Source organism: Panthera pardus, unplaced genomic scaffold (genome assembly GCF_024362965.1).
Source record: "Panthera pardus isolate Hobbes unplaced genomic scaffold, ASM2436296v1 HiC_scaffold_16, whole genome shotgun sequence".
Taxonomy (NCBI): domain Eukaryota; kingdom Metazoa; phylum Chordata; class Mammalia; order Carnivora; family Felidae; genus Panthera; species Panthera pardus.
In genome coordinates this window covers 81,004,729-81,020,451 of record NW_026526721.1, presented here as the reverse complement: position 1 = coordinate 81,020,451, position 15,723 = coordinate 81,004,729, and the positions used below count along the sequence as shown (strand labels likewise).

The window sequence follows — 15,723 nt, the reverse complement described above, 5'->3', positions numbered from 1 at the left end:
AGGTTATACCGCTAGAGTACAGGCAAGCAGGGAGAAAATTTCTGGGCCTGAGCTTTCTCTGATGAAGCAGTGAGACCCCAGTAAAGGGAGCTATGGTAGGAGAGTCCCAGTCCCCCCCCCTTCAGGACAGCCCTTGGTGACGCTGAGCTCTGCTCTGTCCCGCTCCCTCCACAGCCTCTTGCTGTTTCTTGAGCAAGGCCTCCCATGCCTACCACCAGTTATGTAGCACTTGAAGGTGGATGATGCAGGGGCCGGTTGTATTTCTCCACAAGATGGTGTTGAAGAGCTGAGAGAAAGCAAGTCCTAGAGATGAGGCCTGGAGGAGCTGGGAGAAGGGAGGCCCAGGCAGTTGTCTGCAGACAGTAGGAAGGTTGTTTTCAGGAAGGCAGAGCAGGCACTGTGTGTGGGTGGTTGCTGGGAGAGATTTCTGATCATGGAAGGAAGAGTCGTGAGGGGCCGAGCGAGGGCAGACCTGCCTGCCGCCCCCTCCCCCATGGTGCCTTCAGCTATTAGAGAGATTTGAGGATTTTCTATGACTCATGTTCTACATTAGTCAAGAGGACTGAGTGATCTCTAAGGTCCTTTGCCATAACTACTGTTCTGTGAATCCAGGGTTAAAGGATAGGTTTTACTGACTTCACAGAGGGTGACTGGAAGCAGTTTCGTAACTATGGGAGAAGCAGGGACATTCATGAGTCATAGAAGTCACTGAATCTTTCATATCGGAAACTGTTGAAATTACAGATAAACTGATAGGGATCAGACTGTTTAGTTTTTCATTCATAGTTTGGTCACTAGAGGTTATTGGGGACAAATGAATATATTCTTCACTTTATGGTCAGCTGTATCTGAGATGAGAGGCAGTGCCCTAAAATGGAAACAAACCAAGTGCCTGGGGATGTATCACTGAATCACTGCTTTTACAAAAGACTACAGAGGGTACTGAGATCAAGGTAGAATATAATTTTGTTCTACGAGGTATCCTGCTCTTGCCTGCTGTTTCTGAGAGAGGAAGAGTTATTAAGAGCAATCCCGGCTTCTAGAAAGACAGTGACTCTGTGGCTGATGGGAGCTAGAATAGAAAATTAACCTGCATATGGGGAAAGTTTTAAATTCCGATTCAGCAGCACCTTAAGGGGAATGTAGAAAGGAAATAAAAGGCAGCAGTGACAATTGACTGGGGGATATGCTAATAGTGTTACTAGACGCGTGTGCTTAGCAGGCCAAAGAAACCTCCGGAGGCTTTAAGACAGACATCTGGATGCGCGTACACCAGGCTGGGCTAGTCTCTAAAAATATACACTGTGGGCTTCATTAATTGTTAGCCTGGGCCCACCGCTGTTGCCCGCATCTTTCCCCAGAGGTGTAGGAATAAGATGAGGCCCAATTCTTTTTCATACTCTTCGCGTCCTCATCCCACCAGTCAGTGCTGAGTCACTGAGTCGCTCACATCCTCACTTGGTGCCAGGTTATTCCCTTAGAAGTCCGTGTTTTCTCCCCTCCTCACCTCTTGTCAGGATGCCTTCCTTCTGTCCTAGGCTAATCACTTCCTTTGATTCTTTGTCAAAACCCCTCCAAACTTTTCTTTGGGTTCTTCTTTTCCTGTTTTTAAGCTCCCCCTCCATGCCGGACCCCTCTGCTAATTTGCAACCAATCTCTGTCATCCTTTTCCAGAGCTCCATGCTGGAAGAAACAAGAACACCTAGAAGCCTAGTTAGAGGGAAATGTTCAAGGGATGTTCAGAAGGGATGTTCAAGGCTACTCACCCAGTCTAGGGAGATGCTAGCACCTTCAAAACCACCATGGGTCATGGGTTTTAAAGAGGTTCGATTCAAGGCAATGGAGTGGGGGGGTGCTTTTCGAGTGCAGGCTAATGAAGAAACCCCTCTGTTATTGACTAAGTCTCCATTTAACAACTGTCCTTTATTTTGCATAAAATCATGCAATTAGGACTTTCTGGGATGTCAGGACGTCTTGTCAAGACAGGAAGTCTGGGATTCAAAGAAATGGATACAAAGTTTGCAACAGTCTGAGCTCACGCCCATTTGGCGAGCATTTACTTCATCAGGGTCCAGTACATACCCGCAAAGCTGTTATTTACAGGAAGGTGGGACAGCATTTCATCCAGCACTGAGGTTCTCAGAAAATGGGTTGTGGGGAGCACATTTTTGCTTAGGAACCAGGCCAGCTGTCTCCTTCCTCTCCATGTGACCTCCCCTTCATTTCTGTAACCCCAGGACAACTTCTGGGTGCTTTGTACCGGGGCAGGGCAGGCATCACCTCAGGACTCCTTTCCCTGTCTTTCTCTCACGTGTTCGGGGACGATTGTGCAAACGGGTAGTTTAGGAACTAGAGTTAAAACTCAGATTGTGCCACCTGCAATTTTAAAGGCCAAGGAATGCAACCAGAGAAGTAGAGCTAAGAGTGCATTTTGGAGGTTCCTGTGTCTTCTCTCACCCTGATTTCTCATCTTGATGGAATGGTTACCAGGCCCATGGTCCTATATTTAAAGCCCTTTAAATGTGCTGTTTCTCTGTTCATCTAAGAAAGACCCCTCAACCCAGGGCACAGCTTTCAGAAATAACCCTGTGGCTTCTCTCGCACCGTCAACCTGTGGTTGATTTCTCCCCCTGAGAGGGCAATGGGCTGGAGTCTGAAATGGAGGAGGAGGGATGGTGGAGCCACAGGAATGGACAGTCTGTTCCTGCCTGTATGCGTGTCAGCCATAGCAGGGAGAGGATCAGCTGGCATCGTTGTGCCAGAAACTTTAAAAGTACAAACAGCATCACAGAAATTGGAATTCTGAGACAGTGGGGTATGGGGACAGGACATCAGTGAGGAACAAATTTTAAGTGATTCGAGAGCCCTCGAAGTTTGTTGCAAGGGGGACGTGGCTATTCTGCAGTCCCATCAGCTCCCCTCCACCTGTCCTTGCTGTGCCCTGATCACCTCCAAAAGCCTGACTGACCCCCACTGGCAGTCAAGTTTCACCGCAATTCCTAAGATTGCTTGGACTGCTAGCATCCATTTCTAGTAGACCCCACAGGTCTAGGAACGAAGGCTCATAAATGGAGCAGGGACGTTCCCTCCAACCTTTTCACAATACATTCATGTATCCAGTACAGCGCACCCCCCGCCCTCCAATCCAACGTTACACCTGCCTGTCTGATCTCCTGGAATATTTACAACTTAGGCTTCCGGGGAGGGATGACTACCTCCTCCCTTGAATTGTCAGCCACTTTATGCTCTTGCACTCCCCCACATAAAAATCAACTCCGTGCTGGCCAGGTTTACAGTTCCCTAAAGCTAGGGGCTGGCCTTACCTACCTTGCAGCCAGTCCGTCCCTCCAGTTCCATGGCTGTCAACCTCTAGCATACACAGGAATCACCCAGAGGGCTTGCTGAAGCAGACTGAGGGGCCCCTCCGAATTCCTGATTCAAGGTGGACCCCAAGAATCTGCATTTCCAGCAAGTTCCCAGGTGATACTGATGTTGCCAGTTGGGGGCCACACTTTAAGCACCACTGACTTAGTTTAGCTTCTTCCAGAAAGTGTCCTGGAGAAGCCTGCCTCCTCAGTATGGCTGCCCATTCCCCTAAGTCCTTCAGAGCTGGAATTCTGCTGACACTTCGGGACAGGCAATGCTTAGTAAAATAAGAGACCAAGACACCAGGATCTTGTTAGCTGGATATATTTCATTTTTTTTTTTTGTTTGTTTGTTTTTGTTTTTTGTTTTTGTCACAGAACACTGTTTGCAGTAGAGGAAACTGGCATTGCAGTCTGGTGGTAAAATGGCTTGTTCACATAAACCAGTACATGTTCATCCTTTAGCGCAAAAAGCCCTAATGGCGCGTACCCTATTGAAATTCAGGACATCTCCAATATTTTCTCTCTCTGTTTTTCTTTGTCATCTTTTTTTTTTGTTTGTTTTTTTGTTTTCTAATAAACATTTTCAAGGTTTGTCCAAAAGAAGGCCATATAGGTTCTTGGCTAGCGGAAGACAATTCAGAACAGCTGTTGCACACTTGGACTGTCACCTTCTCCAGGCTGGCAGTTGATATCTTATTTTTTTTCCAACTCATTTTTATTAAAAAAATAAAAAAATGCTCCAACTATCAGTTTTACAAAATCTCTAAGGGAAACACAAGAGCAAGGTGCTGAGGTAAAAAACACCTGAGGTAGCTTTTTTTGTGTGTTTTTCTCGTTTAAAAAAATCTGTAAATTTAACGCCCTGGGCCAACGACCTCGTGTAAATTGCTATTTTCCTCCATTTTTTTTTTTTTTTTAAAGAAAGAAATCATTTCGCTGAATATTGATGGCTTATACACCAAAATGTAAAAAGACAAAATACATTCTTTCTTTGTGGAATTTTTCTTTGTTTGGTTGGTTGGTTTGATGGGTTCCTGTTTTCTTCTTCCAAAATGCTAGGACAAGTACCATTGACTCTTGTTCTTTTGAGTAACCAAGTGTAAGTTGAGGCTGGTTTGTGTGTTTCGCTTTTGTTCCTTTTGTGTGATGTGATACTCAGAGCACTGCTTTGCCTGGGGGGGTGCGTAGATACTGGGAATTGAGAAAGAGGGATGAGGGAATTAAAAAGAATGGGGATGGAAAAGAAGGGGAGGGAGAGAAGGTAGGGGAGAGATAAACAGAGAGAGACAGAGAATTATATAGCAGTATGCAAAAAACCAGTTTAAAACCTGTGAAGCAAAGAGAAATGGGTGTGTGAGCTAGACAGGGATGAAGAGAGACAGAGTTTCCTCTTCAGAGAGACGGTATCCCTTCTGTTGACATACACAGGTGGTCCAGAACTGCTGTGAGTGTCCTTCCGAGATTCCCCTCGGGTGAATTTGTTGTGGGTGGTCTCGAAGCTCCTTACTAAACCATTAGACCTCCCAAAGAACGACTTGATTCTTTAAAGTCTAGAAAAGCCTGCTTTCTCTTTAAAAAGAAAAAAAAAAATTAATAATTGATTAAAACTTGGAGTTAGTTGAGTTATTTGATATATTATTTCTAAAATATATTAACGCTGCAGGCACCCTGTGTAACCCACAGGCCACATATCTTAACATCTTTTCCCTTCTAATATGTACACACATGTACAGAGACAATTTCCACAAAAAGAAAAGGGTGTGAATTTTGCTTTGCTTTGAACACGTTCACCTATGTTAGTTCAACTAAAAGGGATAGCGTTGTAGGAGGTAAGGAGAGATCCGAGTGGATGGTGCAGTGGATGGCTGGGAAGCCTGCAGAGGCCCTGGGGGAGGCAGGAGGCCGGGCAGGGACCCGGTCTGACCTCCCACCATCCTCCTGGCCCCTGGGATTCTCAGGGCCTCTGCAGAGTCCCCGGTGCCTCCGCAGACTTCTCATTCCTCAGGATGGTCTTTGGTTTGCTCCCGAGCTGGCTGGCTGTGTTTGGTCTCATTCTGTCAGGTGTTGGAAGGGCTACATTCATCCGTTGTTTTGCTGGTGCCTGTGGGAGCCTCACTTGCTGCGCTGTGAGGCGACTCCCTGAGGATATTTCTGCTCCTGCTGCTTCACCTGTTGTACAATTTCCCTGATCTTGCGCTGTGCAGTCTGCAGCAAGGGAGAGGAGGGGACAGGGGAGAAAAAGGAACCCGGTTCTGAGGACAAGCAGTGGGGGTCGGGGGGTGGGAGGGTGGGGTTGGGACTTGGGGAAAGGAAGTGGGAAGCTCAGAAAACTGTTGTCTACCCGCTGAGGCCCTCACTCCGGGGGCTTTTTCTGCCTAAAGTGGCGGGGTTCCCCCCACCCCTACTTCAAGGCAGCTGGGTGTGGAATAAGGAGATGGGAGCCCAGAAGCTTCCAAATGGCTGATGGACAGATAAGCCAAGCAGCAGAGCCAGGGAACCAGTGAGGAGGGGGCCTCATGGAGGTCAGACAGCAATCCCCCTCCCACTATACACATGGCAGCTTTAACCCTTCCCTCCCCCCCACCCCCACCTTTCTGGAGTCACTAGGAAGAACACGAGTGTGATGCTGGGAAAGACGGACAAGAAATGGGATGAGGAAGAAGTGAGAAACTGGCCCAGACACTCTATCCTGCACTAGAGAAAACATGTGAGCCCAAACCTGACCCCTCACCCCACCCCAGTACTCCAGTACAGGGAGAACCCTGAGGCTGCACGCCTGTGAGAACCTGGCAGTTAACACACATTCCCAGGGCACCTGAGGAGCTGGGACACAACGGCAGAAGAGGGAGGTGTGGCTGGGGCTCTGGCTGGAGGAAGGGGCACGGGAGAGCAGCTGTGTGCAAGTGCCTTGCCCACACAGGTCCCCTGGCATGGCTTTGGGAGAGCAAGTGGAGCACTCAGACAAGGCTTTAGTGTAAGCTTTGACCCCCCTCACTGGTTTAGGGCAAGGACTGGGACTGCTCTATCTCCATACCCAAACAACAAAAAGCATCAAAAAGAGGGGCGCCTGGGTGGCTCAGTCAATTAAGCATCTGACTCTTACTTTCAGCTCAAGGTCATGATCTCTTGGTTCTTGAGTTCAAGCCCTTTGTTGGGCTCTGCGCCAATGGTGTGGAGCCTGCTTGGGATTCCCTCTCTCTGCCTCTCCCCCCCCCCCCCCACACATGGATTCTCTCTCTCTCTCAATAAATAAATGTATGTTATGTATATAATACGTATGTATATAAATGTATGTATATAAAGGCGTCAAAAATAACCAGGAGTACATGATGCCAGTGAACCAGGAGGTCACTGGTCCTTCTGAATGAAACCGAAGTGGCCCTGTGCTCTGATGGGGCAGGTCATGGTGAGATGGAGAAGGACAGCAGAGAAATGAAGGTCTCCAGCAATGAGCATGTTTAACTCTTAACAGTGGAATTCTGGCACTCAAAGCCTGACTGGGGCACCCTGAGGCAGGGTCCTTGCCTGGTATGTAGTTCCCGCCAGGGGAACGTGGTGACTGAGGCCTGAGGAGACGGCAGAGGAAGGGGAGACTTCATGCTTTAGCATTTCAGGGGGCTTGAGATGTGCTTGGCTTGACTTCAAAGTGCTAGCCTCTTCCTCAAGCTCCCCTAGCATGCCTGGGGGAGAGCAGGGCTGAGAAGGTGTGGAACAATTTCCCCTGCCCTGTAGAGCCAGGTAGAGGTTCCATCTGTCGTGGGGTGTGTGTGCAGGGCACGGCCAACCCAACAGGCCACCAGTAGCTCAGAACTGAAAAGAGACCGGCACGAGACACCAGACCCTCACAGCACAGGTACCTGGCTAGCAAAGAAGTGCCCGATAATTCTGACGATCACTTCCTCATTTTCATCCGGCGTTTGGTCACGAGGCACGATGACTTCTGCACTGGTTAAGTTCTGCAGTTCGTTCACCTGTGAAGGGAGAAAAGTGGGGTCAGGAGGCAGTGGGAGAGGGGCGTGCTGGAGGGCAAGGCAGCTAGAGGCTATTCTCCTTTCCTTCAGTCCAGAACATGTCTGGGGGCTTCCCAGTCCCTGATCACATGGGATCAATGGGAGGCCCAGGGAGGGTCCAGCCTCCGACTGCCTGGAGCTCCTTTTGGGGCTGAATTCTTATTCTGGAGTGCACACGCTCGCAGTGACCCAGGCTCTCCCAGCACCAAGGAAGGAAAATCACCAAAGTAAAGTTTCCTTTCTAATCAGACCTTGCTCTGATGCTTGCTCTTCATTTTCATCCCTGACTCCGAGTCCTACTTATGCTGCTTCAGCCGCTGGATTGTTACCTTTTCTCCCTGCCACTCCAGTTCCGTGCCGGTCACCTGCGGGAAGTGGCCAGCCCGTGCTGCTCTCCCTCACCTGCAGCCCACCTCCTGCACTCCGGTGCTCCTCCTCACCAGCCTCAACAAGCCAACACTGCCCGGGGTTCACCCCAGGCCCTGGCAGGGTGCTGAACACACAGGTGGGGTCTGCAAGGCCCGGTGGACAGCTCACAGTCTCTGGGGGGCAGTGTTGGCTTGATGAACAGAATTCACGGACAGGTTCTAAAACGACCAAATAGGAGATCAAAGGGCTCAGGAGTCTAATCCCCCATGGGCCATTTGCTCTCTCTTGCCTAGGGCATCCCAAGTGGCCTAGAGCCGGTGTGTGCCCTCTGATACTGGTCACATTCCTGGATGTGGGGAGTAATCCACAAACCATTCAACTTTCTTCTTTTGTATAAAGGTGACTCACTGTATGTAGAACTTAGCTTTGAGTCCTTAGTAAGAATTTCTGTGTAAAGCAAATAGCAGGCGTGTGCACGTGCACACACATACGACTCTAGAGATCCCTCAAATTCCTGCCACTCAACACTGTCACCTTGCTAGTGTGCATAGGCTCATATCCCCTATGCACGTAAGGGGGATGTCATATCCCCACCACGTAAGTCATGTTCCAGATCACTTCTGTGTCTGACAGAACTATCTGCTCATTCCTACAGGCTTCAGAATTGATCCTCTGGCACTTTTCAAATTACTTTGTGTTGCTGCCACCTTCATGTTGAAAACCTTCATTGCTTTTTGTTTTTTGTTTTAAAGTATTTCCTTTTTTTACCCACCACGCGGTTGCTAACCTAGCTCCCTTGTAACAGGTGGGCAGGTTTGGGAAAGAGCCAGAAGACAGAATCTGCAGGATGGAAAGTTTGAAAAGTGAGGGGAGAGTGTAGGACTCCAGACCCTGCAGGCCTCTGAACGTGAATTTAGAGAAGATGACAGTCTGCTAAGTAGGTATACACTGGGTGGAGCTCTATTCCCTAGTGTTTTCCTGCTGTTCTGTGTGGGTTTAAAGGGGGCAGGAGGCAGCCGCCTCCTCTTCAGGGAGGACCTTCACTTCCCAGCATGTAGCTGAGATGTCCTATTTCTAGGCACAGAACCCTGGTGTTTTTGGTGGCCTGGCCCAGTACCACGGATTCGGGGCCCCCGGCTCTGGAAGAATGTCCTTCCAGAGCCAGTGGGGGTCTCAAGGAAATCGGGTCAGGCTGGGGCAGGGAATGGGCCCAGGAGATGAAGCCAGCTCAGAGCAAACTTACGGTTTTGCCGCCCTTGCCGATCACCCGGCCAGCTGTAGAAGAGGGCACTCTGATGTGCGCTTCCAGCTTCACCTCTTCTTTGGGGTTAAAGAAGTTTTCTTCCTTCAGTTTCCCAAAGATCCGCCCCTGGGCCTGAGAGAGCAAGGCGTGACCGCTTCGCCGTGCTGCTGCCAGAACCGGCCGGGGAGCCCAGGCCTGCACACCCCCAGCCCCGAATTCACTGGGGCCACCACGGGGGAGCTGCGTACCCTGCTTCCCTCCTTCAGAGACCTGGCTGTTCCTGCCACACTCAAGGAACGTACCTGACCGCTGCCTCTTGGAAGCTTGCGTGTGGGGCCGGGGGTGGTGGTGATGGGGCAGAACTAGGTCTTAGTTCCCTCATCTACAGCACCTACAAACGCCTGGCTGAATGAACCTGTCCAGGGGACTCTTAACTTCCTCCCATCATGGTATGTTTAGACCCCGGGTTACAAAAGGATGGAGGCGAGGTAGGTGGTGACTGGGGATGCTTTCTGATGTCTTAACTCCAGCCAGGGAAGCTGAGACGTTACGGTTTAAGACAAAAAAAAGCAAAAAAACTTTAACAATTGAGATATAATTCTTACAGCCTAAAATTCATCATTTTGAAGTATACAGTCCAGGAGTTTTCTGTGTATTCACTACACTAAGCAGCCAGTACCACTATTCAGGACATCTCCATCCCAGTCCCCCGGAGCAAAACTCCATACCTAGCAGGCAGTCCCCATTCGTCCCTTCCCCAACCCCTACTTTCTGTCTCTGGATTTACCTTTGCTGGACATTTCGTATAAAGGGACTCTCATAATATGCGGCCTTTTGTGTCTGCTTTCACTTCATGCAGTGTTTTCTAGGTTTATCCATGCTGTAGCATGCATCAGAATTTTGCTCCTTTTTATGGCTAATTTCCTACTGAGTGCATAGATCACATTTTGTTTATCCACTCATGAGCTGAAGGGCTATTAAATGTTTTCACATGTGTTAATGTTTTCTCAAATTTTCAGTATTTTTAATAGGACTATACTTTTATAAATATGTTTCTTTTAGAAAACTCAATTTATAATTTTCCCAGGGGAGAAAAAAGGGCAAAAACAAAATGCATCCGACCAAACTCCCAACAAGCTACTGGTCTTTCCCCTTACACCCTATGGTTATGCCCCCACAGCTTGAAGGGTATAAAATACTAAAGGAGTCTGAGACACTTATCCTCAAAACTGTGGCTAAGGGGTCAGAGATAGCCCAGAGGAGTGTCATTTGAACTAGGCACTGACAATCTACATTTCCATGAGAGAGAAGGGAAGGAGTGCTCCAGGAAGCAGAGCTCCAGGGAACAACCTGGAGGTAGGCAAGACAGCATGAGTCTGAGACTAGTGAGCAGCAGCAGGAAGAAAAATCGAGGCTGGGCCTCTCAAAGAAGTCTTGAACATGCCTCTGAGATGGCCGCCACCTGCTAAAGGCCCTTAGCTACTGCAGGGCTGAGGTGGCCCCTGGCACTGACCTTGAACTGGGCTTCAGGTGGGCCGGTGATGATGACCATTCTTTCGCTGACATCTGGGCCTTCCGCCGGGGCAATCTGCAGTTTACAAGGCAAGAGGAAAATGCTGCTGCCGGGCTGTGGTCCCCAGTCCCCTCTCACATACTAGCAAGGGATTATGGTGTGGTTTCTGCCTTTGCAACTGCTGCTTTCACTCTGGGTCTTAGGAAGATACCACCATAGTGTCCAGTATCAAATTTGGGTCTTTGACCATCCAGGCAGACTTGGAAGCAGTGCAAGGAGTTCCTGCCCGTCCCTGCCCCGAGCACCTGCAATGACTGGCCTCCTTTTACCGAGCCAAGGGAGTCAAGAGCTCTAGGAGGAAGAAGGAGGTGTAGGCTCAGCCAGCCCAACCCAGGGCCCCGAGGGGGTAAGGGCTAAGTCCACAGAGGCATTACTGTGGAGCCAACTTGCAGGAAAGGTGCCCCTGGTTCTAGTTCTCAGCTCACAGAGGCAATTGGCTGCAAGGGAGAGTTGAGCTACAGCATGAGTGGCCAGGACCAGCTCCTCCACGGCACAGGAACCAAGTGTGACAGCACCAGAGCAAGGATGAGGTCACCCTGGTCCCAGTGTCTGCTCTGCAAATCCCTCCCCTCCCCGGCCTCCATGTCCTCATCTGTGAAATTTGGAGGTGAAATCTGGCAAGCTCAATGCTGCCTTCTATTTGTGAGTCTATCTGCTCTATTTGTGATTCTGAGTTCTCTTGTAACACAACTCAATGACAGACCAAGCAAGCATGGTTTTTTTTGTTGTTGTCGTTAGACTCATTTTATATTCTTTTCTGCATACCCTGCCTTATTCTGAAAATCATTAAGGTAGCTTTGAAAATGAAAACGGTGTAGCAAAACCAAAGTTAATTTAAAATGAGTTAAGGGTACACCATTTAGGAATGAGTCAAGTGTGAGGTTAGTACAACTGTCTGACATTCACCAGCCAAGACCAGCAGTCCAAGAGCTACTCGTATGCTCCTGCAGCTTTGGAATGACATTCCACCGGCAAACTCCCTCGAGAGCACCAGGAAGGAGAACCCTGTTTTATCACTGAAACAAACAGGACCCGGAGGGGAGGTGACTGCCGAGATCCCAGGGTGAGCACAGGCTGGAGTAAGGCTCAGGAGATTTGTGTGGCATTCTGAAGCCTGCCGGATGCTCTGCAGGGCAGAGTGACGGGAGCCCAGCTGTTGTCTGTGACCCAGGCATCTTGGGGTGTTATCTTCCCGACCTCACCTCAACCCAGCCCCTGCCAGCACTCAGCTCCCACATATAAGTGTACAGCTCTCTCCCTGCCCTGGGAGCATCTCCCTGTGCCTGTAGCTGTGGTCCCTGAAGACAGGCAAAGCAGGAATGGAGGGTTCTTTAGAGTGAGATTATCCATTTTGCTTTAGAGAAAATGCTTTCTTCAGTCCTGTTGAAAATAACAAAGCCAGGTCTGATTTTTAAAAGTAGAAAGCTTGTCTCACCAATACTTGGCTTCTGTGGTTTTCTCTCCTTTACTGCTATGGAGACAGGCAGGGATCGGGAAAGAAGGCAGCGGCTGGAGAAGCAGGATGTTGTGTGCAGCATAAAGGGTGATGGGGTACTGCCAGCCTGCAGAGCCCGTTCTGTTCCCTTGGTCCTGCCCTGCTGTGTCTGCCCATCAGAGGCCATGAGTCAGGTGATACACCACTGCTCAACCTTGCTGGGACATAGAAGGATGGTGGGGACGCTGTGGAGTGGAGCCCAAGGGATTGCCCTCTCTCTTAGTTTCCTGAAGGCCAGCGGGGAGTGACTCTGGTATAGCACTCAGGTTGCTGAGGTGGAAAAAACACTGGACCAGAGATCACATCACCTGGTCAAATGTCGGCTCTTGTATTCTTTACCTTCGTGACCTTCAACACTCAGTGAAACCCTCTGGGCCCTGTTCCTCACGGGCAACAGTAAGTGGGAAGGGAGTGCTCCAGCCAGTCCCAGTGGTGTTTAGCACACTATAGGGCAGCACAACCGATGAGGTCAGGGCCAGTCCTGCCACTTGCGTGCTTTGGCCTGGTCCCTGGGCCTCTCTAAGTCCCACTTTTCCCAGGGAAAAAGAGAGGATTTCATGTCATAATCCCTTGAGCCCCTTTGAGTTGAAATCATCTCATTCTGTCTCCTGCACGGTATCTCAGGCCACATGACTGGACACAGGGAAAGGCCCTTGGGGGCAGCCGGCCCAGTGGTCCTCCACGCTGTACCTGTCCTGCCACGGCTGCCGGCATGTGGGCTGGGGTCTTAGCTGCAACAAGCCTGTTAGAAGCCATGGCCCCCCGTGTGCTGCACTGCAGTCCGCCCGCACCTCAGGGCTCCCGCCTAGACTCTGCGCTTGGCAGGTAACAGAGCTGAGGCCTGAGACGGGAAATGATTTGCCCAAATAATACTCTTTGATGGTCTCGCTGCAATTCTTGTGCTGTACTACTCAGAATGTTTTGTTTTTGCTTTTTCTTCAGCACACTTGCTGTGGGAGAAATTCCAGCTCTTCTTGTGGAGAAAGCGCAAGCATTCTTTCTCTCCAAGTCATGAGACTTCTCGCTCGGAATTCCGGGTTGTCCCATGGTAGCAAATTATTTTACGTAACAACGGAAACTCTGTTTTCAAAAGAGTTTCATGAGGCTTGGGACGTGCTCAGCATTCTGCCTGTGAGTCAGAGCCGATAGCTGGGCTTGGAGCAGGACCAGGGTCGAATAATCCTTCCCTTTCAGCTTCTCGGGCGCTTCTTCACATGGCGCTCGAAGGGGCAGGATGTGGGTCTGTAACTACACTCACCACCATTTCCATAAATCAAGGGGCCTTCCTTCCTGAGCCGCTCTGTGCAGTCCCAGGACTGCCTGTCCGGCTGTGATACCAGCTTTTGTTTACCTACAATTTTATCACTTTCCAAAGAGTTTTTCATCCCAACTACTTTCTTGAGAATTTGTGAAGCAGAGAGACTAATTAAAGCGTCAAAGCACAGCGAAGTGAAAATGATGCTCTGCTGAAGTCCGCTCCCTTAGGTTGGGGAAAAAACCCTCAGCCTTTTTCTTTCCTCCCTCCCTCCCTTCCTCCCTTCTTTTTTTTTTTTTTTTTTTTTTTTGCTTTATCTTCTTAAGAAGAAGACTATGGTAGCCCAAACAGGACTGGGTTGGCTTGTCTGTTACTAGAAATTTTTCTAATTCAGTTGTTAGTTGAGCAAGAAAGGAATGAGAGAGGTAAAGATGAGAGCAGATAGGATTAATCTTGGGGGCCAATTTGCCAGATCCTGTGGGAGTCTGTCCCCAGAAGGAGTCAGCGTTGCTCAGGACTAGCAGAAGGAACAAGGCACATGGGGTGGGAAGGTGGTGATGGAAGAAGGCGGGAAACAGGTGGCTGTGGAGAGCAGCTTTACCTTGATAGAGGCCCCAGCGAATCGAGCCAGCTGTTTAATGTGCGCCCCCTTCTTCCCAATGATGGCACCTACAGCCTGGGTCGGGATGAAGAGATTCACAATCTCCTGCTCTGGGTACTGGAAGGGCAGCACAAGACAAGACATCATTCCCACTGGGTTGTTCCATCAGGCACTCAGCAGGTACCTAGCATCTACGATGAGCTGTGTGCTGTGGGAGCCCTAATACCTAAGGAAATGGTCAAAATGGTGCATGGGATGCTCCTGTGGCCTAGGAGCTGCAGGTGTGAGGCCTAAGGAACAAACCTGGGCACAGGGAGCACTACATGACAATCGAAATGGGAACTCCTCTTGAGCAGCTCTGAATTTCCTGGATTCAGAAAGCTGTTCACAGGCTTTCTGTCATATGCAAATGTGATAAGTACTGCTCGCTCCTGTGTCTTTATCCAAGAAATCAATACTGTTATTAAATATACCTGGCCTGAGGACAGGGCCCTGAGGCACTTTGTTAGAAGAACAGGAAACAACTCTGCACACCTTGTAGCCATGACTGGTATCTTCACCAGAGTGACATCAGGTTCGAAAGAAGATAAGTAAACCTGCCGTGACCATGCCACATGGTGACAGCCGAAAGAGAACAGGGGTCGTCCCCATAGGGGTCTGTGGGAATGACATGACCCCATTTGTTCAAAGACCTTTAGAAATGCTCTTCTTTGCTAAATACTATCTCCTAATTTTATCTCTTGATCATTCGTATGTACCCATTTCCTGCCACCTGTGGATTTGTAAGCATTGGCAGGAGTGCTGACTGTTGGGGTAGTTTGGTGTCACTCACAAGAAGCCCTGGACACATAGGACCCAGCACTCACGCCAGGACATTCACTGGTCAGTCCACCACAGCCTATGTGGTACCCGCCAAAGGAGAGGGAAAAGTGGCCGACGGGCTGAACCGAGGGGCACTTACGGAGTGGTGATGCGGGAACGGCCCAAACTGGTGAGGGGGGTACAAGCTGGAGAAGTATCCGGAGTGAGTCTGCAGCATGAAAGAAATAGTCGGTCAGTCAGTGGCTGCCTACAGGGACATTCTCCAAACTCAGGGAGGCAAGATTCCCGCACACAGCACAGGCTCAGCGTACCGTCACCTGGCTCCACCTGGTCCCTGGCAGCTCAGATCTCTGCTCCACTTCTCCCACCGCAGCACTGAATGCCTGGCTGAATGTTTATCACGGTTAAGCTGCACCATGCTTTAGGCCCCTGGGAACTTACCACCACGGGAGTAACTCTTAGGAACCTGCCCTCCCTCAGACAGGCAGGCCCAGTGGCTTCTATTTTCTGGGAAGCCACGGACTGTGGATTAAAAGGCACAGAGACAGTAGGACAAAATCTAGAGTTATTCACGGCCAGCAAATGTGCTCCTGGGAAGCCAGGTCTGTGAGCTCCCTCAGAGAGTTTTGAAAGGAATGGAGAGATTGAGAATGGAGGGATTGAAAATGAGGCTGAGAGAGGAGTGATAATGAGTGAATAAATAGCATCATGTGTGAGTGTGAGGGAGGGCCGGGAGGGAACAGGAAGACAAATGTGGATAGAAAACAAAAGAGCTATTACAATAACATTTAAAAAGCAGCTGCTTTTGGGACACCTGGGTGGCTCAGTCGGTTAAGCATCTGACTCTTGATCACAGCTTATGTCATGATCTCATGGTTTGTACGTTCGAGCCCTACGTCGAGCTCCACGCTGACCATGCAGAGACTGCTTGAAATTCTCTCTCTCTCCCTCTCTCTGCCCCTCCCCTGCTCTCTCTTTCAAAAATAA

At 49.6% G+C, this 15,723-nt stretch overlaps 1 protein-coding gene across 3 annotated transcripts in view; it reads right to left on the bottom strand.

The window, feature by feature from the left end:
- Positions 1-4,351: 4,351 nt before the first annotated feature.
- The window catches only part of IGF2BP2 (insulin like growth factor 2 mRNA binding protein 2), a 156,333-nt gene continuing 144,961 nt past the window's right edge, over positions 4,352-15,723 (bottom strand). For 2 of the 3 annotated variants that reach the window (XM_019463419.2, XM_019463421.2), the window contains 6 exons: positions 14,876-14,944; positions 13,915-14,031; positions 10,504-10,578; positions 8,991-9,122; positions 7,226-7,339; positions 4,352-5,573 (listed from right to left, as the gene is read on the bottom strand). In XM_019463419.2, coding sequence (XP_019318964.1) covers positions 5,481-5,573; positions 7,226-7,339; positions 8,991-9,122; positions 10,504-10,578; positions 13,915-14,031; positions 14,876-14,944 — 600 coding nt within the window. In that variant the 3' untranslated portion in view covers positions 4,352-5,480. The remainder of the gene's footprint in view (positions 5,574-7,225; positions 7,340-8,990; positions 9,123-10,503; positions 10,579-13,914; positions 14,032-14,875; positions 14,945-15,723) is intronic. The other variant, XM_019463422.2, reaches the window with a different exon arrangement.